General features: G+C 45.5%; 7 protein-coding genes across 7 annotated transcripts; 2 read left to right on the top strand and 5 right to left on the bottom strand.

Moving 5' to 3' along the window:
* Positions 1-200: 200 nt before the first annotated feature.
* On the bottom strand, positions 201-3,880 carry SERLADRAFT_359545 (uncharacterized protein; the record flags this gene model as incomplete). The annotated part of the gene is made up of 3 exons (XM_007313770.1): positions 201-821; positions 2,834-3,331; positions 3,426-3,880. The coding sequence occupies 3 exons, from the start codon at positions 3,723-3,725 to the stop codon at positions 321-323; spliced, it is 1,299 nt and encodes a 432-aa protein (XP_007313832.1).
* Positions 3,881-3,991: 111 nt separating this feature from the next.
* Positions 3,992-5,230, bottom strand: SERLADRAFT_457539 (uncharacterized protein; the record flags this gene model as incomplete). Its single annotated transcript, XM_007313769.1, has 3 exons — positions 3,992-4,307; positions 4,430-4,717; positions 4,783-5,230. The coding sequence occupies one exon, from the start codon at positions 5,006-5,008 to the stop codon at positions 4,808-4,810; it is 201 nt and encodes a 66-aa protein (XP_007313831.1).
* Position 5,231: 1 nt separating this feature from the next.
* Positions 5,232-8,167, top strand: SERLADRAFT_457537 (uncharacterized protein; the record flags this gene model as incomplete). The annotated part of the gene is made up of 7 exons (XM_007313768.1): positions 5,232-5,264; positions 5,348-5,415; positions 5,601-6,249; positions 6,299-7,080; positions 7,134-7,351; positions 7,404-7,778; positions 7,838-8,167. The coding sequence occupies 6 exons, from the start codon at positions 5,374-5,376 to the stop codon at positions 7,860-7,862; spliced, it is 2,091 nt and encodes a 696-aa protein (XP_007313830.1).
* On the bottom strand, positions 8,116-9,213 carry SERLADRAFT_457532 (uncharacterized protein; the record flags this gene model as incomplete). Its single annotated transcript, XM_007313767.1, has 5 exons — positions 8,116-8,463; positions 8,517-8,614; positions 8,681-8,937; positions 8,996-9,094; positions 9,157-9,213. 5 exons carry the CDS (start codon positions 9,175-9,177, stop codon positions 8,318-8,320), a joined length of 621 nt encoding a protein of 206 aa, XP_007313829.1.
* Positions 9,214-10,159: 946 nt separating this feature from the next.
* slh4 (hydrophobin) lies at positions 10,160-10,847 on the top strand (the record flags this gene model as incomplete). Its single annotated transcript, XM_007313766.1, has 3 exons — positions 10,160-10,459; positions 10,522-10,559; positions 10,613-10,847. 3 exons carry the CDS (start codon positions 10,227-10,229, stop codon positions 10,654-10,656), a joined length of 315 nt encoding a protein of 104 aa, XP_007313828.1.
* A 204-nt stretch (positions 10,848-11,051) lies between these two features.
* Positions 11,052-12,751, bottom strand: SERLADRAFT_457523 (uncharacterized protein; the record flags this gene model as incomplete). The annotated part of the gene is made up of 6 exons (XM_007313765.1): positions 11,052-11,539; positions 11,602-11,721; positions 11,818-12,212; positions 12,280-12,308; positions 12,382-12,416; positions 12,478-12,751. The coding sequence occupies 6 exons, from the start codon at positions 12,616-12,618 to the stop codon at positions 11,150-11,152; spliced, it is 1,110 nt and encodes a 369-aa protein (XP_007313827.1).
* Positions 12,752-18,980: 6,229 nt separating this feature from the next.
* On the bottom strand, positions 18,981-19,951 carry SERLADRAFT_433560 (uncharacterized protein; the record flags this gene model as incomplete). The annotated part of the gene is made up of 3 exons (XM_007313764.1): positions 18,981-19,229; positions 19,338-19,872; positions 19,941-19,951. 3 exons carry the CDS (start codon positions 19,949-19,951, stop codon positions 18,981-18,983), a joined length of 795 nt encoding a protein of 264 aa, XP_007313826.1.
* Positions 19,952-20,265: the final 314 nt, after the last annotated feature.

Genomic DNA, 20,265 nt, shown 5'->3' with positions numbered 1-20,265 from the left:
TCATACGGCAGTCCTGACTTCTAGAAAGATTTCTGATGGCGGCCAACTTACGAGTTACGGACATTAAAACATACGGTATCGGCGACTACTTAGCATCAAATCTGATCCCCCCACAACGCAACCTAGGGAGCGTTATCGCACCGATAGCGTCCTGTTTTTTTTATACCTCCGAACAACATAATTTCCTAGTGGTAATTTAAAACAGTATGACAATCTCATCCATTACAGTAACTTTTGCTTCCGTTGAGTACAGAAAAATAAGCAAAGATTGGTCTCCATGCTGGTCACCAGCAGAAATCAAGAAAATCACTTGCCACTTTTTACTGCTTGCAATCGTGAAGTTCTCCGCAAGAGGAGGTAGTCACTCTTGTCAAGAAGTTCACGATTGCACTCACCACCTCCTCTGGCGCTTCTTGCTGCACCCAGTGTCCCGCATCAGGAACCAAAACGAAACTGCTATCATCTGCACCCAACATAAGCTCTCGCATCTTTTTCTCTGCCCCAGGAACCTGGTAAATATTCCAATCTCTCGACCCCGCGATGAAAGCTGCAGGAACTCCTACTCGACGACCAATGAGTGCACATACTTCATCGGACCATTCGGGCGATGTGGGTGCGACCATGCTTCGGTAGTAGTTCAACCCGCCTTGGAATCCAGTACGCCGATACTCGGTAGCGTATACCGAGATTTCTTCATCAGAAAGCCATCCCTGGCTCGTCAAGTCCACAAATGACGTAGCGATCTGAGCGACAACTTCAGGCATATTTGCATGCAACGGCATGACATAGTACTCTGGAAGGTGTAGCAGGTCTTTCGCAAGCTCTTCGATGGTTACTGATGGGGATGAAGCGTGGGGTAAAGGATGAGGTTTATTCCCCACCCAGCTACCACTTTTTGCATACATATACGCCGAGAAGAAAGCTTCAAGTCCTTCTGGTGGGGCCTGCAGGTCAACGCCTGCGTGCCGGGTAGAGAAGTAGTGCGTGTAGTGCTTGTACGGAGGAGTCAGTCCCGCAAGGGCTGTGGCGATGGACGAAGCTGACGAGCTAACTGTGTCATTGTATCTGGCTCCAGAAGGTGATATCTGGTCAGGTATAGCAGACGAGCCAATACCACCAAGGGTGACCCCGTGAATGGTGCACTCAGAAATACGATGGATTTGATCATATCTGGATAGCTGATAGCAAAATGTCCCGCCACTCGAGAGCCGAAATCGTGTTCTACCAGTAGTGCAACAGACTGGTGTCCCAGGGCATGTACAAGAGCTTTGATGTCTGCTGCGATATTAAGGATATGGAATGGAGCGAAGGGTTCGTGGTAGCTAATCGGACGAATAATTCCACCTTCAAGCTCGTCTGACTGGGACTTCCCTGACGAATCTGGCGGCGCAGAAGTTTCTGGGCGAATAATGGACCTGGCGACGGTTCGCCCAAATCCACGCAGGTCGGGTGCAACGGTATGGTATCCCTCATGTGCATCGGCTAGGGGTCCCATGATTTTTCTCCAAGAATATGCGAGCTCTGGAAAGCCGTGCAAGAGAAGGATCAGTGGATATGTTGTCTGTTCTGTAGTCGCCGTGTGTTTTTCTGGGAATGTTTCAAGAATATGCATTTCGAGATCGTTCAAATTCAAAAGTCTGGAATTAATTCTAGGCGCGAGACCTAGCCATGTTTGCAGTGGCTGCATTCAATTGGGACGAGTGAGGTGTTTATGGACGGCCTAGCTGAGCACTCTGGCTTGGGGATGTGCGAGTGTGCGGCCATGAATCTATACTCAAGAGGTATATATAGCGATGATCCCGCAGTTATGTTAAGGACCTCGGTGATATGCCGGCCATGTGTGCATTCTGCAAGTTGGCCGTGCCTACGTGGGTAGAATTTGTGGATTTCTAGAATTTGAAGGCGACCCAGACTTCAGAAGAGAGCTTTGTCGTAGGAAATTGGCCTCAAAAAGTAACAAAGCCCAAGGTTGCACAATTTTATTGGAAGAAAAAAGAAAAGAGTGTTTCCAGAACAACTCGGGCACTAAAGCTGTTCTTGTTTCGTTTAATTCGTAATACTGTCGGGTGCGCGTCTAGCTTGCGCACCCCTTTCAATAATAAAGGTACCACGATATAGATATAAACTGGGAGTAGTCCATAAGTAATTTATAAAGCTGGCATGATGCATTCAGAATAATCACATTCATTCCTGGACAATAGCTATTGATATTGCATGTACAGTCCAGTGTTGCCGTCTGTATTCGGAGGATCACCGATAGAAGAAAAAGGCAGAAACAACGATATGCATACCAACCACCAGAGAGCCAAATAAATATACCTCGACTCGGGCTTTAGCTATCTTTCTAGACTCGGTTCCTTATATGGTATAAAACCTTCACAAGTGCTGCGACCACCTCACATGGGGCTTCCTGCTGTACCCAATGTCCAGCGCCAGGAATCAGAACAAACCAGTCCTCTATCCCACCGCGCATGACTTGCCGCATGGTCCTCTCAGCTCCAGGCGTCTGATATATGCCCCAATCTTTTGCACCTGCGATGAAAGCTGCAGGAACTTTCACCTGAGACCCAGCGAGCGCTTCTGCTGCAGACGCCCATTTTGTTGGTGGAGCTGAAGATGAAGTCATATTCCGATAATAATTAAGTCCACCCTGAAATCCCGTGCGTCCGTATTCTTGTGTAAAGATGGCAAGTTCTTCATCGGATAGCCAAGGGCAAGGCGATGAAATAGACGACAGTGGAGCAATCTCTGCAATCACTTCAGGCATTGTCATGTGTAATGGCATCACGTAGTAATGTGGAAGAAACGCCAAGTCTCTGGCAAGGGTGTCTACTGATAATGGAGAAGTTGAGGACGTCGAAGATGGCAAAGGATGCGGATCATTCCCAGGCCAATCACCACTCTTTGCATGGAAATATGCACGAAGAAAGGCGTGTAACCCTCCCTGCGATGTGCGCATGTCAGAATTTGCATTACAGGATGAAAAATAATGTGTATAGTGCTTTCGTGGGGGAGCGAGTGCTGCAAGAGCAGCGGAAAGGGGGGTTGAGGGAGGTGGCGCAGATGTTTTATTGTCATCAGCACTGGGGCCACTTCTTGAAGACGTCGAAGGTGACAAAGTACCAATGTTACCGGCGACTCCAGTGAATGGTGCGCTCATAAACACAACAGACTTCACTAATTTTGGGTAAGCAACCGCACAGTGTCCAGCCACAAGCGAGCCAAAGTCATGCCCAACCAGCAAAGCTACGGACCCATAACCCAGAGCTTCGACAAGCGACCGTATATCTGCGACAATGCTAAGAATGTGGAATGGTGCAATAGATATAATCTATTGTACGATTGCCTTCGATGAGGTCGATGGAAGTCATTATATTGGATGACGTTGGATTTTGCGGAGGTGTCAGGGAAGTAGTATTGCTGACTGTTCGTCCGAAGCCACGCATGTCTGGAGCAACAACATGATATCCTTCATGCTTTTCTGAAAGAGACACCATGACCTTTCGCCAAGAGTAAGCAAGTTCGGGGAAGCCATGCAAGAGTAGAATCAAAGGATGTTTGTTAGCTTGATTGGTGTGTTGCGGAGTCCCATGTATCTGCTGCGCGGGAACAACTTCTAAAATATGCATTTGTAGATCATTGACATTCAACAGACGAGACGTGATTTGAGATGTAAGACCTGGCCATGCTGGCGGGGTTAATTCAGGTCGAACTGGCGAAGACATTCTTGGTTATCGGTATTTGGCGGATCCTGTTACCAGCGGGCCCGTCGTTAATCCGACATTATAAATCGGATGTTATCACTAACGCACTCGATGTACCGTAGATACTTGAATGAACTTCACGGTACTCTTGCGATTGCGGTGACTTTACAACGCCGATACATGTGTCCTACGACCATACATGAGCGCTGAGCGTGGGAGGATGTGGTCAGCTGACACAAAATCTGCATATATAATACTGGCACATGCCGTTCTCTTATGCGTCGAATGAGAGATAGAGTTTGGACAGAACAAGTTGGTCGTAAGGCAGCCTCAAGAGAGGTGCTAGGAATCAATCCATCACATGGCTTGTAATCAGCGGAAAAGTGTACTGATAACATATCATAGAACTAAACGTACGGTACCACAATACACATTTGTCGAGATATGACAGTCTCGATCTTTGACACCGACAATATGCTGGGCATATCGCTCATAGGCTATATCTGTCATGGCTCACAAAGTAGATACATAGTAGTATCGCCAACTGTCAACTTATTTCCGTAACGCCACGCACGTTCATATGTTTCATTGTCCACAGAAAACCTGGCAAAGTATACTTCATCCCTTGAACAAAGTAAAACTGAGTACAGAGATAACAATACGAGGCTCGACTCACGAACTCATCCATGAATAAATATAGAGTCATAAACAGCGTTTCAACTTACTCATGAAAAATCACCACCAATCAAATCGTATATTTAGCAAACGTGCTTGCAGCTATGTTTAGTGTTATTGTATAGTTCGAATCGACGAGTTATTACTTGTCAGGCGAACGGTGATATCGTTAGCGTTGCGTATTGTAGCGGTTATCAACACCAGCGTGGGTAAAGGCTACTTGACGCCGTTAGAAAATACGGACCAAGTGAAAAACCGAAAGGAACGTTCCCGAATGACGATCAAATTGACAAGGGGAAGCGATGCGCTGAGACTTGGAAAGCTGTGGCGGTGAAACGCTGGGAGGAGTGCACAGGTAAGTAAATTTACAACACTGCTCGGCCACAATAGCTTGGGCACTCACTATTTCGCATATATAGTTAATAACCTTACACGTCAACAGTGCGTTTTAGAAGATAGTGCGAACGGTGAACCAAGCCCGCGACCGAGAAAAGAAGCGGCAGAAAGCCTTTTATTTTGGCATCCAGACCATCTTCGCTTACCGGTGGATAAGGATGGTTTGAATACCAAACGATAGTCACTGTTAAGTGTAACTGAGAAATAAAATGCAATATTCTGTCATAAACCATGATGAACGAGATGACAGAAGGGACTAAGACATAGTAACAAGGGCTTGGTAGCTTCACGACGAGGAGAAGAAATGCGGCTGTACTTTCCCAGTGACTTTCGAAACCGAGGCCGGTTTTGCTGTGCAGGCGTATCGATTGTGTGTTGTTGTTTGTTTGTACAGGCCCTCAGCCCAAGATGGAGTACTTATAGCTCACTTCTCAATCCTTCATTCCTCTCTCCTACATCTCCCTCCATCGTACATCCCAATCTTCACAAGTATGTATCTCTCGGAGCGCCGCCGTGTTCAGCGGTGTCGACATATGCACGAAATACTTACGATAGTGCACTCCTTTTCATAGACTCTCCAACTCAACACGCTTCTATAATGTGCGGCATTTTTGGTTATTGCTCGTACCTACAAGAGAAAGTGAGTAATTCAGCCTATGCAATTTGTTATGGTATCGCGTATATTTTCATTTCCCCCCACATGTTATATGTGGGCGCATATAACCATGCTCCTTGATAAGGCAGTGCCACATACCTAATTTAGTAATAGGAACCCATTTTTTTTGCCCCTCTTCGTAACATGTATTCTGACTTACACTCACATAGGACCGCAAAGAAGTCCTCGAAGTTCTCTGCAATGGGCTTGCGCGTCAAGAGTATCGTGGATATGATTCGGCTGGTCTTGGTATAGATGGCGATAAGCCAGGCGAAGTCGTTTACTTCAAGGAGGTTGGCAAGGTCGCAGGCTTGCGCAAGCGCATAGCCGAGTCCAACATTGACACTACGAAGTCATTTGTCTCACAGGTGTCTATTGCTCACACTCGGTGGGCCACCCATGGTCCCCCGTCCTACCACAACTGCCATCCTATCCGTTCAGATGTCACAAACGAGTTCATGGTTGTTCATAATGGAATTGCTACCAACGCGGCAGAGCTCCGACAGGTCCTCCAGAAGCGTGGCTACAAGTTTGAGTCGGACACCGACACGGAGGCAGTCGCTATTCTCACTAAATATGTATACGATTCCCAGCCCAACAAGCGTATTACTTTCACAGAACTGATCAAGACCGTATTGAAAGAGCTGGAGGGCTCCTTTGCGTTTGTTTTCAAATCTGTCCATTATCCGAACGAGATTGTCACTGCTCGTCGTGGTTCGCCCCTTCTGATTGGTGTCAAAACAGAAAAGAAACTCAAGGTCGATTTTGTTGACGTCGAACTTGCTGGACCTGAAGCTGAAAATAAAACAGTCGATTCGCGTAAGTATATTATAATGGATTTTCGTCTTGTTTTTGATGTTGGTTTTAGTTGCACCCTCAGGCCCATCCGCCTTACTGGCTCCTCCTACAGGCCCAAAGATCCAGCGTACTCAGTCTCGTGCGTTCATGTCTGAGGATGGCCTTCCCCAACCTATAGAATTCTTTATCGCCTCTGACGCCTCCGCTATTGTTGAGCACACTAAACGCGTCCTTTATCTTGAAGATGATGACATTGCCCATATTGCCGAAGGTCAGCTACATATTCACCGACTCCGTCGTAACGAAGCTGGTGGCCCTCCTACTCCTGCTACACGTAGTATTGAGACACTGGAGATTGAGATCGCTGCGATTATGAAAGGAAAGTTTGACCATTTCATGCAGAAGGAAATCTACGAACAACCCGATTCTGTTGTGAACACGATGCGTGGACGCGTCAATTTCGACTCGAGCCGAATTACTCTTGGTGGATTGCGTGCTTATTTGCCGATCATGCGTCGTGGCCGAAGAATTGTATTCTGTGCGTGCGGAACGAGCTATCATTCCGCTCTTGCTACGCGCGCGATTTTTGAGGAGTTGACCGAAATACCCGTCAGCATCGAGTTGGCTTCTGATTTCTTGGACCGTAAAACCCCGATTTTCAGGGACGATGTTTGTGTGTTCGTGAGTCAGAGTGGAGAGACCGCAGATACGATCTTGGCTCTGAAGTACTGTTTGGAGCGTGGTGCATTATGTGTTGGTGTCGTCAACACCGTAGGCTCAACAATCTCTCGTGAGACCCATTGTGGTGTGCACATTAACGCAGGTCCTGAAGTTGGTGTTGCGTCAACAAAGGTGGGTCACTTGATTATCACCGGTCCGTCGTGTGCTAAACACTAAATACGCAGGCATATACTTCGCAATACATCGCTCTTTTAATGATGGCGCTGCAATTATCCGAGGATCGTATCTCGTTCACCGAGCGCCGCAATCAGATCATCGAGGGTTTGCATGCTTTGCCTGGCCAGATCAAGAAGGTGCTCGAGGGTGACAAAAGTTTACAAGAGTTGGCGACTGGTATCCTTGCTAACTCACGTAGTTTACTTCTTATGGGCAGAGGATATCAGTGCGTGTCGCGAATATCTAATGCGATAGCAGATACTGATTCTGTGCTGCAGGCATGCGACGTGTCTGGAGGGTGCTCTCAAAATCAAGGAAATCAGCTATATGCACTCGGAAGGTATCCTTGCTGGCGAGCTCAAGCATGGGCCCCTCGCTCTTATTGACGAAAACATGCCCGTGATTATCGTGATGACGCGAGACTCCTTGTACCCGAAAGTGCAATCTGCGTTTTCGCAGATCACTGCGCGCAAGGCACAACCGATTGTGATCTGTAACGAAGGCGACGATGGAATTTCCAAGGGAGTCAAGACTATCCGCGTTCCCCAAACTGTTGACTGTCTGCAAGGCTTGTTGAACATCATTCCTTTGCAGTTGTTGAGTTATCACTTAGCTGTAAAGAACGGCTTCGATGTTGACTTCCCAAGGAATTTGTGCGTTCTACTTTCTCTTTACATGCAATGCGAGTTGCTGACTTTATGTTATAATATAGGGCCAAGTCCGTCACGACTGAGTAAATGACAAGTCTCACTCTTCATATTAGGAGATGTTATTCCTTTGAGATGGACGGTCAAAATTACCCTGTACCAGTAACCATGGACTTGATGGACGGTCTCGTTTTTTCCTTTGTATTTCGTGTCATTAGCATACCACCCTTAGCATTGGACTCTTGTTAGCCTCGTTCATTACTACTTCGATATCCCTTACGGTACTATTTACCAGGTCTTCCAACTCTGGAACTGGTACGTTGTTGACGTTGGTGAAGTACTTTAAATGTTTTAATAGAATAAATAGTTTGCATGAACGAGCGTTAGCTGATTCATCGGGCCTAAAGCGTAATAAGCAATAGCAAAGTATGTAAAAGGTATAGTAAAAAGATAACATAATAAATAGATCATTGAGTATCAACACATTTCATCTGCTAATCAATGAGCAGCTGCTCGCCAGGCTAAAATCCCCTTTGACCACCCAACTACTGACCGCTCTGCCTGCCATATCCACCTGTTCCTTGATTATACCCACCCACACCACGCCCCCCTTGCTCCTGACCCGTGCCATAATCCTGCAAAGCGCTTGCATTGGGATTTGAGCCAAGATGCTTGTTATCTGGATGAGCACCTATTCTCAGAGTAAGTATATATAACAGCAGGTAAATGGAAGCTGAAACATGCCATGTGCAACAGCACGTTCACGCCGCATAAGTGCTTCGCGCTCGAGACGCTCTGCTTCTGCAAGCTCCTGACCTTGCAGATTTATCGAATTTGCTTCTCTAAAGGTAGAAAGCGGGAGGTTTAAGGTGCAATTTTACGATTACCCACGTGTAATAACTGCGTACTGTTGTTTCTGCATTCCTTTTGCCTTGAGGGCATTGCTTCCGATCATCGATCCAACAGCATGTTCGACGCGTCCTGTGAAAGCGTGCGAGCCGCCTCCACCGCCACTGCCCTGATTGGCATTTAGCATGTCAGTTGGTGGTATGCCCTGAGCGCCACCTGCGCCTGAGGCACTTGTTCTGCCGGGACCAAGTTGATTAGTCCCTACATTCATATTATCTCCACCACTTGCGCTTTGATAAGGATTTTGACCTGGTAACTACAATATCCAAGTGATTCAGAAGATGAACTGGGGTGAAAGAAATGACAACACGTACGGTATTCCCGCCGGTCGTCCTTGCAAGATTGGGGTTGCTTGAGGGAACTGCTCCTCTGTCCTGAATCTGATCATTTGTTGTGGGTGAATTCTGGTCTCTCTACCACGAGAGATGCCATATTAAATTTCACTACACATTGATGGATTAATGCCTGGAAATACCTTTTTCCCGAGAAGAGGCATTTATTTTGCTTGTAAGTGGTTAAATGTTTCAAGTCTGGAAACAGGAAGTGGACTTTCATCTTATATAACAGCTGAGGAGCATCGTGACGTCTTCGATGACGACGTTCAGACTGCGGAAGCCTAATGGAAACAAGTGTATTATGACCATTCCTAAGGTCACGATAGCTAAACATTTTTGGATGATTGGTGACGTCGAGACAGGCAACGTCAAGTGACCGCACGCCAAAGGTGGAGTGGGTTAGAGGCCGTTGCGTAAATAGAGGTAAACATTATCACGTGCACACCCTCGGCGATCTTGGCAGACTACAGTCACTGGCACGACATATCATGATATGTTGTGTGTGTTGATCAGAACCGTATCGCAAATGTCGTTTCGCTACCGAGCCGTCAGACGAACAGAACCACCGCATAATTTCGATATCCCAAGTGAAACCATGACTGGGCTGGTTCTAAGAATCGTACTCTTTTATGAGTCTGAAACCGTCAACACCAGTATCCACTAGTATGATCTGTCACTGCATGTCATGAACGTTGCGAAGAACATGTTGTGATGCGACTAAAGAAGTTACAGGTAAGAACTGTCCTTATCGAGATCGAGATTGATGAACTTTCGAGTTTATAGCTAACATACTACAATATTATAGGATTTCGCTCAAATCATTGAATAGCGAAGGCTTACTTACCTCTAGGTAAGGCGAAAACGTTCGCTGGTAAAGATTATCGATTTCATGGGAAATAACAAAACCATACGTTGTTCTGCTGTACGTTATGTCTCAGTCATACTCCAAGGCCGCCTTTTGTTTCAACAGGCGAGGTCTCTCAGAGGTCTTCACTAAACCTTCTAGTCCCGTTTTCTGTTGATGTGGTCGACGCGAATGTGGCTCCACCGTAGCGTTTTCTGACTCCGGGCGTGACTACCTTAACCTTGAACCGACAACCCAGCCTCGAAAATTTATAAAGCCAAGTCGGTTCTCCGTCTCTTGTCCTCAGCCAAACTACACTCCATCCCTTCCATCAAACCAAAGCACCAGTTTCTTCCCTCAGAAATCATGTTCGCTAAAGTTGTTCTCGTTTTCACCGCCCTCGCTGCTGTTGTTGCCGCTGGCTCCAGCCAATGCAATGCTGGCCCTGTCCAGTGCTGCAACACCCTCACCAGCGCTAGCAACTCCCAAGCTGCGGGTCTCATTCAACAATTGGGCTTGAGTGGCGTTGGTGCCAATGTCCCCGTCGGAATCAACTGCAACCCTATCACTGGTATTGGTGCTGGCAGCGGCTCGTCTTGGTTGGTTCCCTTACAGTGCTATTAGGCGTACATTGTGCTTACAAAGGTTTATTTTCCCCCAGCAACGCTAACCCTGCCTGCTGCGACAATGTCTACACAAGTAAGATGTTTCTTATACGCTATGATAAATTGAATCTTATGCGCGGTTATTAGATGGGCTTGGCGTCCAGTGCAACCCTATCAATGTCAATCTTTAAGCAGTGGGAATATTCTGCGGAGCGATGATTTAGTTTTTAGGCGTTGTAGTTGAAGGGAGGGGGAGTACGGTGGAGGCTAATACATTCTGGCTGACTCGTAGTATCTCACTTATCACATCACACTATTTTTTTTCTTATTTCCTTTTCATCTTTTAACTTTCTAATTTGGAATTTATCGTTCTTTCTGAGAGTGACGTGCTTGAAATCAAAATTACATCTCTTCTCAACCTGACCTTACATTGGTTTATCAAACCATGAAATCATATAAAATGGCCCTCTGGGGCAGACCTGGACCCGTGGCCACCGCTGACTGCCCATAGGGAGAAGTCTCATTGTACTCTCAAGCTAAATACTCTTGTTCTCAGTAGATGCATAGCCCCTAGTACACACTTTTATTTTATTTTCATTCAATGATTTTATCACGCATAACAGATAGACAGCTCAATTTATGATCAGATCTTCTCCTCATATTACCACACACAAATAAACAAAACTACTGAGCTGAAGGCGCAGCCGCAACCCAACTCTGATGACGTCTGAGCAATTCGGAGATGATGTCCTCCTCTATTTCTTTGGTCCCGCTGGCTGCCAAGGATGGGTCGATTTCTATCCACGACTCGGTGTACTGACCAGCGGAGGTATCAGCCAGAATACCGTCTATTTCAACAGACCCAGTGCCGTCAGGTAAATTCGAGAGAGGGACATGGTTGAAACACGGGGTAGATGCAGGGGAAGAGATCGAGGTAGGAGATAGAGATGAGGGATAAACAAGAACGACGCGATGTTTTCTGTGATGGAGGTCGTTACCGATGACCACTTGGTGACCATAACGCTGGAGAGCCTGTCGTGCCTTTGGGATCAAGAGGGATAAATCTGTTTCCAGCTAATATAAGGAACATGATTTGAGGTGAGATGCGCTGACGGGGAAGTGATAAGCTAATTTACCTTGAAGGATACGATATATCCCTCTCGCGTCCACTCTGCCACCATGGGTTTTAAGACTTTGGGCACTTGATCCATTTCAATATGGAGACTGCCTTTTCCAGATTGTATCTTGTGTTCCGACTGGCAACGACCAAATCGAAAAAGGTGTCGAAAGATGTAAAGATTGCAAATGTGTATTTCGGCGCGCATTCCAAACAATATAGGAAAGGTGCTCACCATTTTTTGCCTTGGCAGAAAAAAGTCACTGACTGCAGCAGCAAGATAATACATTGCATTTCTGCGTAATATCGACATTTCCTGGCTAACTGCACGTAAGAGCCATAGATAATCATTGACGGTTACAAATGTCAGCGTGTGCAATGTGCCTTCTGCGTGTACAGCCTTGTAAGCTGTAAGAACTTGGAGGAGGTCCGGACGCTTTGAAGGCGTGACATTGATCTCGGAAGTTGCGTTCCGTGAAGAGGTGGAGTCAATCTCGAGGAAGTCGAGGAATGGGTTCGTAGAATGCGAATAGTGCCTGCTAAATGGTTGCAGACTGAACTGGCGATGCATGAATATAACTGCATATCCGGCTTTCAGGAAGTATTCCGCTGAAGTCGCTCCTCTAGTTCCTGATAGTAGCAATAAGCGCAGTCAATATCATGATCTGCAGTGGCTACAACGGTAGCGAAATCGTACCGGCACTAAAGTTGTCAAGAAAACGTACACTGAAAAGAAAGGCGGTAAAAAATATGAGCAGGCTGTATAACTTCGCTTGAGTGATGCGTATGACTCGCTCACACGTTGAGCTCTAAAGGAACGGTTGTTCCACCACTCTATGGCAATTAACTACCTTTAGTTTGAGACCTTGGATAAGTAGATAGATACCCTGCTTACTGTGACCAAAACCACTTTTCTCCCTTGCTCGGCCTGCTTCGATATGAACGTTCTCACTCCTATGACATCTGTTTGGAGCGTTGGCGGTGGTGGTTGCGTTGCAAAGTATGATTCTGCAGAGAAAACACTTGGATTGGACATTAATATAGCCGCTGTTGATACTAGTTAGAATGTATGGAAATACTAAGTATCTTTAAGCAACTTTCTCAAGCCTGTGTCGTGTACTATCGATATATCGTACAGTGGTGACAAAGCTTGCTAATCGACGACGACCAAGCAATTAGCCTTATCAGGTAACCAGATTGACAGTGGGTATTCCCGGTCGGAGTCTATACCACGGTGGCCCTTCTATGTCTTTTTACGCTACCATTTGTCAAGGCACTACATGCATGTTAGTTTTTGCAGCTTTGCATGAAAACCGTCAAATCTGCTCTGATAAGATTTCTACTCTACATAATTCTTACTTGGGGTGGTTTTTGCAGTCTGAATTTTGTTGTAAGGCCTTGGAAAATAGCAATGTACTGTAACCAGAGTTTCAATTTAAGAGCTTTCAGTTTCTTTGCAATGCATATTGCATAATTGCCTTTATCTCCACAGGCTTCATGGAAGTGGACACTTACAAAAGAAGCCCTTCACATTGTGACTTCACCGTATGTGACATTAAACATACACAGATGCAGACTTCTTTTGACTTGGACATGTCTCTTGTTGTTCAGTGATTATAGTTGAAGTAGTTGGGATACAAGTATACAAGAAATTTACGGTCTATTCAGGTTTGTTTGTCCACAAAATAAGACATTGCACATACAGTGACTCCAAAAACCCTTTCCATGTTGACTCTGAATGTCATGCATGAAGCATACCATCAAACAGCTTGGGTATTACACTTAGCTTTGCTGGAATTATAAATAGTACATACCCTTGGCTATATAATTGCCCCATAGGTCATGTGATTTGGTTCACATGCTATGGAGATATGGTCAATATAAAACAGCAACACCATGGAAAGGGTTTTTTCACTTTTGAACTGATGACTTGCTAAGGAGTCTCCCTAATCTATTGGGGTATATATACTACTACAGTTTGTTTGTACATGTGTACTATATAGTTGATGAAGGCAGTGGCTGATGATGTCATTGGGCACAACCCGTGTGACCGGCTCCACTGCATGAGATACTTGTAGCTAAAAATAAAGAAACACAGTGCAGCACAAGAAGGTGGAGTCTGTAGTAGTATATAAACCCCAATAGATTAAGGAGACTCCTCAGTGAGTCCTCCTGTTGTTTACCCACAATAAAGTTGGTCCTACCTTAAGGGAGATTATCCTCTTCTCCACTCACCACTCTGCTTGTTCTTATTGTGCACCAGAGTATACAAACTTTGGTTGTTACATTAGGACTCGCTATCATGCACCAAAGTTGATTGGTAGCATGGACAGGTGTCAATAACAAAGCGAATATTCAAAAAGACTCGCCTTTGCACCACACAGGCACAGTGCCACATGGAATAGTAATTAATATTGCCTTTTTCGAACTTGTGGCTGATCAGCACCACCTCTATTAGGCAATCCAGTCACGCTCACCTTTGCTTTTCCATTCGGTACTTTCTGCATTTCGGCATTTCGGCAAATTTTCGCGTTGCCACTGGCTACACATTGCATTGCGCCCTCGCTTTTGTCGTTTCCCTTACTCCCCTTCCTTTGCCTAGCCCCACCATGGGCCCCTTCCTCTCCTTTTTATTCTCACCCGACGGTCGTTTCTGGATCCCCATTCTAATCCACTTATCCGTCACCTCCACCCTCCTCCTCCTCATCTTATTTGCACCCCCACCATTTCTGATGTCACCACTTCCTATCCGCTTCTGTCGCCAATCCGTTGACTACCATGTGCCACTGCTGATATCAGCAAAGCCCCGGCGGCTGGTCCAGATAGGGCAACAGGTCCATCTTCATGACATCGATCTGCCATCATATACTATCAAAACATCGGTCGCTCGTCTTGCCTGGTTGGAGCGTGGGTGGGTAGTTTTTAAGCTGGAGAAGGTTCATCCCCTTGCGTTGCCCATGTTCATTGCTGTCCCATTCACTTGGGTACACTTATCTTTTGTCCATCGTCTTTGCTACAGCTACAGCTATCACACCCTGCCTGGGACTCACTTGTTCCAAATTGGAACTACTCCTCTCCCTCCCTCGTTTGATCAGGTGGTCCAACACAACCAGTCCATTGGTAAGGCCATGGAACTGTCGCATTTGGACTAGGTGGTGGACCGGTGGCTCCAGTTTCTTTTTTTTCAGCAGAACATCCATTTACAGTGCAATTATTTTTGATTTTTGAATCATTTTTATGGACACATATTTTTTAGAATGCCTGACTGACAATAAAGGAACTGTGTTAATACTGATAGTGTTTTGCCTTGCCCTTTTTTTACTGCATCTTCCCATGACATCATGATTTTCCTGCTCTCTTTTTGCTATTGGACTTTACTTTATGGCTGTATAAACCTGTGACATTACTCACAGCATTCATTGTTCTATCCCTTTCTTTTCCTTTTTTTGACAATCTTATCCTGTACTACCTACGCAGGATTCGTCAGCATACATTCCTTCCTTCATGTTCTTTCTCATTCTTTTTGCACGGCTATACTGTGCATAGCCTAATTTTATATAAACCCCTGTATTTTACCTTGTAAAAAGAACAAGAAATCCATTCCAGACTTCTTCTCTAAATTCAAGTTCACTACTCTGCTGCTTGTGATCCAGTGTGGTCACAACACTTCCCACTGCTACCACTGTCCACTGCTGTCATCGTCACTTCCCACTTTTGAAGTCATTGTCATCCTTTTCGATTAGAGTCCTTCTGAGCACTACAGTTTGTGCGTCAGGAGCCTGCTATCACTGGGAACCTCGTCATATTGTCGTTCTCAAACCTACCTTGTGCTACAATTAGCAAGGTAGTGCTCGTCTATACTCGCCACAAAGCCCCTATCTTTCTATATTCCAACTATCCCTCCTCCTCAAAACCCACACCCATACATCTCTGGGTTTGACTTTGAAGGATCCTTATACATACCACCCCACGAACAACCAGAGCACCCACTGTTCTAGGAGGCAAAGCCCATAAACCAGTTCCGTGGAATCTGGGAGGATTGTGTGTTAGTTTGTTTTTGTGTGTGGTTTTCTAACAACAGTTCTCATTATTGACACCGGATAGTTGGGGATTGGATGACATACATAACGGCCTGGACAACAATGCATGGTACAACGTAGCCAGAGAATTAGGAGACTTTGGAGCAGTCTGAACATAAAATGGGGGTAATGTTACGAACTGTGACTCATACGGACTTTATTTCTTCTTTGAGTAGCTACCTACTACTACTCATTACTATTTCCCCCACTGGTTACTCGTTATAGTTTCTCACCCGTTGTCGTTTGTTCAACACAAACACCTACCCTAAAGTAGGACAGTATATATAGCCACTTGTATTGTAGTTAACATCTCCAATACGATTGTACGCTTCAACAGTGCAACTTGGTATCCATATCGAAACCCTTCAGCTACTTCAGAATACGTCTCAAACCCGTTGTCTACGGGCTTATCAGAAACCACTTCCACATCCAGAAACCCTCTTGTTACCAAGCTTGTACATCACAAGCGTAACAGTCAACGCCAAGATCTGTGCACGCATGTTGTGCAACAGAGTGTTGATGTCAGGTTGGCTTTGCGATGACATGTCAACTTGTTTGCTTTGTAATGTAAAGTAAAAAATGTAACTGAGGGTCCCCGCTTGCTATCAGCGGATCAACCTCTTCCCAGCTGAGTATTGGATCTCAATCTCTGACTACACACACTATAGTATTTGAAATGTATGTAAAGTTATAGTAACAAAACCCTGGTCCAAACAGTTGTCAGGGGGTGGTCCGCTTGTTAAGCTGTCAACCCTTCTCCAACTGGCGGAGGCAAATGCCCGGCCTGGACAGAGGTATTCAAAAAGAAGTTTGTGTCTAAATTCTAATCAACAATAGTTCCACACTATTGTTGAGCTACAGTACTCCCCTTAACACTGGGGGCTGTGTATCAACCGTGATTGTCTCTTCTCCCAGAGCACTACGGGGCCGTCACGAAGAGCGCACCATTCTGCTATATGGGATACCCCTAAACAATAACACTATCTCCTTGACCCTGGAGTCCGGGTTTGCACAACGTGCGAGAGAGTAAGAAGAGCGAGTCCTAATGTAACAACCTAGAGTTTGTATACTCTGGCACACAACTAGAACTAACTATAAAGGTAGTGAGGGGAGTGGTTACCCTTAGGATAGGACCAAGTTAGTTGTGGGTAAACAACAGGAGGACTCGCTGAGGAGTTTCCTGGATCCATTGTGGTATATATACTAATACAGAGTGTTTGTACTTATGTACTGTACAGTTGATAAAAGCAGTGGCTGATGATGTCAGAGGGTGCAGCCCATGTGACCAGCCCCACTGCATGAGAGACTTGTATCTAAAATAGAAGGAAGGGCAGCGCTGCGCAAGAAAGGGGAGTTTGAATACAAGGGAAAGTACCGCATGGCACGGAGTGTGAAAACTACAGTAAAAGGTTAAAGTGGAGAATGAAAATAAAAGGAAAGGTCCAAAAATGTGTTATCGTAACACCTTACCCATTGTGCTGGTTGGCTGGGAGTGCTACCCAGTCTCTGATCTGCGATATGAAATGGTATTGATGGTTGAGAAAACCTGTTAAGGCTATGAGAAGTAAAATGGCAAAGGACACTTCTAGCCCTAAAGCCAGAGGTGTAATGGGGAAAGTGTCTGAAAACCAAGACATGGAATGAAAAGGTAGGGAAAAGTGAATGGTCCTTACAATATATACATGTGGTGGCTATATAGTGCTACATAGCAAAAGAGTTTTTCCTGATGGCCTTGTATGATGGCTTTGCTGTTAATTATAAATGCTATACCATGCAGGTGATTATGCAGTGGAAAGATGTGGCTTGCATGTATGGCTGTAATAGTAATACCCAATACAACATCAAAATATAGTTGTATCTGATAGGAGGCTCGTTGAAAAGAGCTCAGTAGCCTAGTGAAAATCACTCAGCCTTTTCTTACAAATGGCTTGCTGGGGGGCTGATAAACCCTTGGTCATATGTGTGCAAATTCACCCTTGGTAAAGGTCAAAAATCACTCATTTTTTACCGTGGAATTTCATCCATTAATTGAGTGACATATGACCAGTCTGCATTTGACAACCACCAAGTGAATTCTGCCATAAAAGGGTTGATAACTAGCCATTTCTAGCACCATATTTCAAGGTTATGAGCCGCTCCAGGTGATTTCCCCCTAAATTCTGGGTATTTTTTACCAAATTATCAAGTTATTTGTGGTGTGATTTTCACCCACTCTGGGTAACATAGTGATGTCAAACGAGCAGGTTAGGCAGCTAATGTAAGGGCCTTGAAGGGGGGTTTTTTGTTGATAGAAATGGGGCCTCAAAGGCTCCCTCTTGTGCAATGGTCTAGGCTTACATATATCAATGGCATTACCAAATTTGGATACTGACCTTGGGATGATCCGCAAAGATTTATTGATAGTCACGTTTGTCTCTGTCCCCTCCTGTAGAGCTCCATAGAACCATTAGAGACTCTTTCACCGATTGCCATGGACTGTTGCAAAACCCTTAATGGATCGACCTAATTCTCCAAACTATTTTTGCTATCCTTATATAGCATTTTTTGCAGGCCCCTCAAACAACTTGGACGACTATTGACTACTCACTGGACCTCGTGGACACCCTCTCTGACGCCCTCATACTGTCTCCTGCCAACACTTTGGATGGCCTTTAGCCCTCTTTATACCCTCTATAGCGGGTGTCAAAAGGGCGTATAGAGGGTGTATAGAGGGCGTATGGATGCTATTGGAAGGGCATATGGAGGGCGTATAGAGGACTGGAGGGTGTTCAAAGGGCGTACAGAGGCTACTGGAAGGGCATATGGAGGGCGTATAGAGGGCTGCAGGATGTCCAGAGAGCTTATGGAGGCTATTGGAAGGGCGTATGGGGGGTGTATGGCGGGGATATAGCACTCTAGGCGCTCTCTGGACAGTCTTCTAGCCTCTATAAGTCCCTTTGAGAGCATTTGGATACCATTTGTAAGGCCCAGTATGTCCACTTCATAGCCTTGATACTCTCTATATGACCTCTGGGCTCTTGTTAGCCTTGCACACACCCTCCATTGTCCCCTCAACAAAGTCAGAGCATCCAAAAATGTCTTACAGTGGGATGAGAAGTAGTTTGTGAGAGTCTTGAGAGAAGTTGTACTCTTCAAACCTCAGCTAGTCGTTCATAGAGGGTTTGTGGACGCTCGTAAACATATAACACATCACATATATTCTGCTTGTAAATCAAAACTTGAATCTACTAGTCATGTTAGCAAAATGGTAACGAAGCAAACATCAGATCATTGGATAGTGACAAGCCTATTACATCTATTACATGCCCACCAAAGAGCCTCAGTACGGATCATTAGAAGGGCTATCCATATTAGGATAGTACTTTTTCTCATGACGCCCATGTGGATTCAAAAAACGGGACATAGCTTGTTCGTACATTGACTTTTGAGCTTCCAGATGAGTGGTCCATGCAAGTTTCACAATACCGGGTGGGAGGAAGCTGTCTGGTTGTCCTTTCAAGGACGGTATGAGTGCGTGGGCGATATCTCTGACTGCAGGAGGCATGCTAGCATACTCATCTCCTGGGGCCTGGTGTGCAGGTAGTGAACTCAGAAGAGTTTGCAGATTGTTTGAAGGGCTGTATTTGTCTGCATGATATGTAACGGGGCCATTGCGCCTTTTTGGCTTGGGTCAAACGGCTGGAGCAGGCGCTTGAACAGGTGCACTGGGGAAGCTGGGTGCAATAGTGGGAGCCTCTGGAATGCGGGTCCTCAAGCCATTATACACTGGGTGGTCGTGGCTGATCATTTGCAGTGGAGTCCTTGGTGCTGGTCTCGTATGTGGCAGGATATTTAGGGTAGGGAGGTCACTGGGACCAAACTTTTTGCAAGCAGGCAGGGAGGGAGGCGGTGGGGTAATCCTTGCCTTTTTCTTTCCTTTAGATTTTAAAGAAATAGGCACAATTTCCTCTTCATCTAACTCAGATTCGCTAATAGCCGCACCATGAAAATGCTTTGCTGATATGTTTTCAAGGTTGGCACTTGCTTGTACGTCTGCCTTCATCTTTACTGCCAGGGGTTTTCCAGTTGCGGCTTTAGCTTTTGTCGACTTCTTTGGCTGCACGACAACATCATCGTCATTGTCGCTCTCCTCACTATCAAACCAGCTTGTCACAGCCTTCCTTTGTAATGCAGCAAGCTTTTGGAGTTGGGTCAAAGGAGGGGTGGGGGTCCTGGATGGGATGGTGAAAATGGACCTAGTTGGAGTTGAAGACTGTTACGATTTGTCTACCTCTATTACGGACTACTCATTTCTCTTTACTCATCGGTTATACCATTGGACCGATGACTCACGTCCCTCACATACACTTCCGCTCCTCTCCCACTTCTATTACTTTGTATAGTACTCAGTCCTCAACGGACAGACCTACCCTAGATAGGACGTAACTCCTATCGCCGACTTACTTCTCTATAAATACGCTTGTAACAGTAGTAGTATTCTCCAATACGATTCTACGCAGTTCACGCTTACAAAGCTAGACTTCCAAGATCAGACTTCCATACGGAAGAAGACCAACAACCGTTGGAATCCCTCTATTCAGAATTACATCCTCGAACTTGTCTTC

The sequence above is a fragment of the Serpula lacrymans genome, assembly GCF_000218685.1.
Source record: "Serpula lacrymans var. lacrymans S7.9 unplaced genomic scaffold SERLAscaffold_2, whole genome shotgun sequence".
Taxonomy (NCBI): Eukaryota; Fungi; Basidiomycota; class Agaricomycetes; order Boletales; family Serpulaceae; genus Serpula; species Serpula lacrymans.
This window is presented reverse-complemented; position numbering and strand designations above follow the sequence as displayed.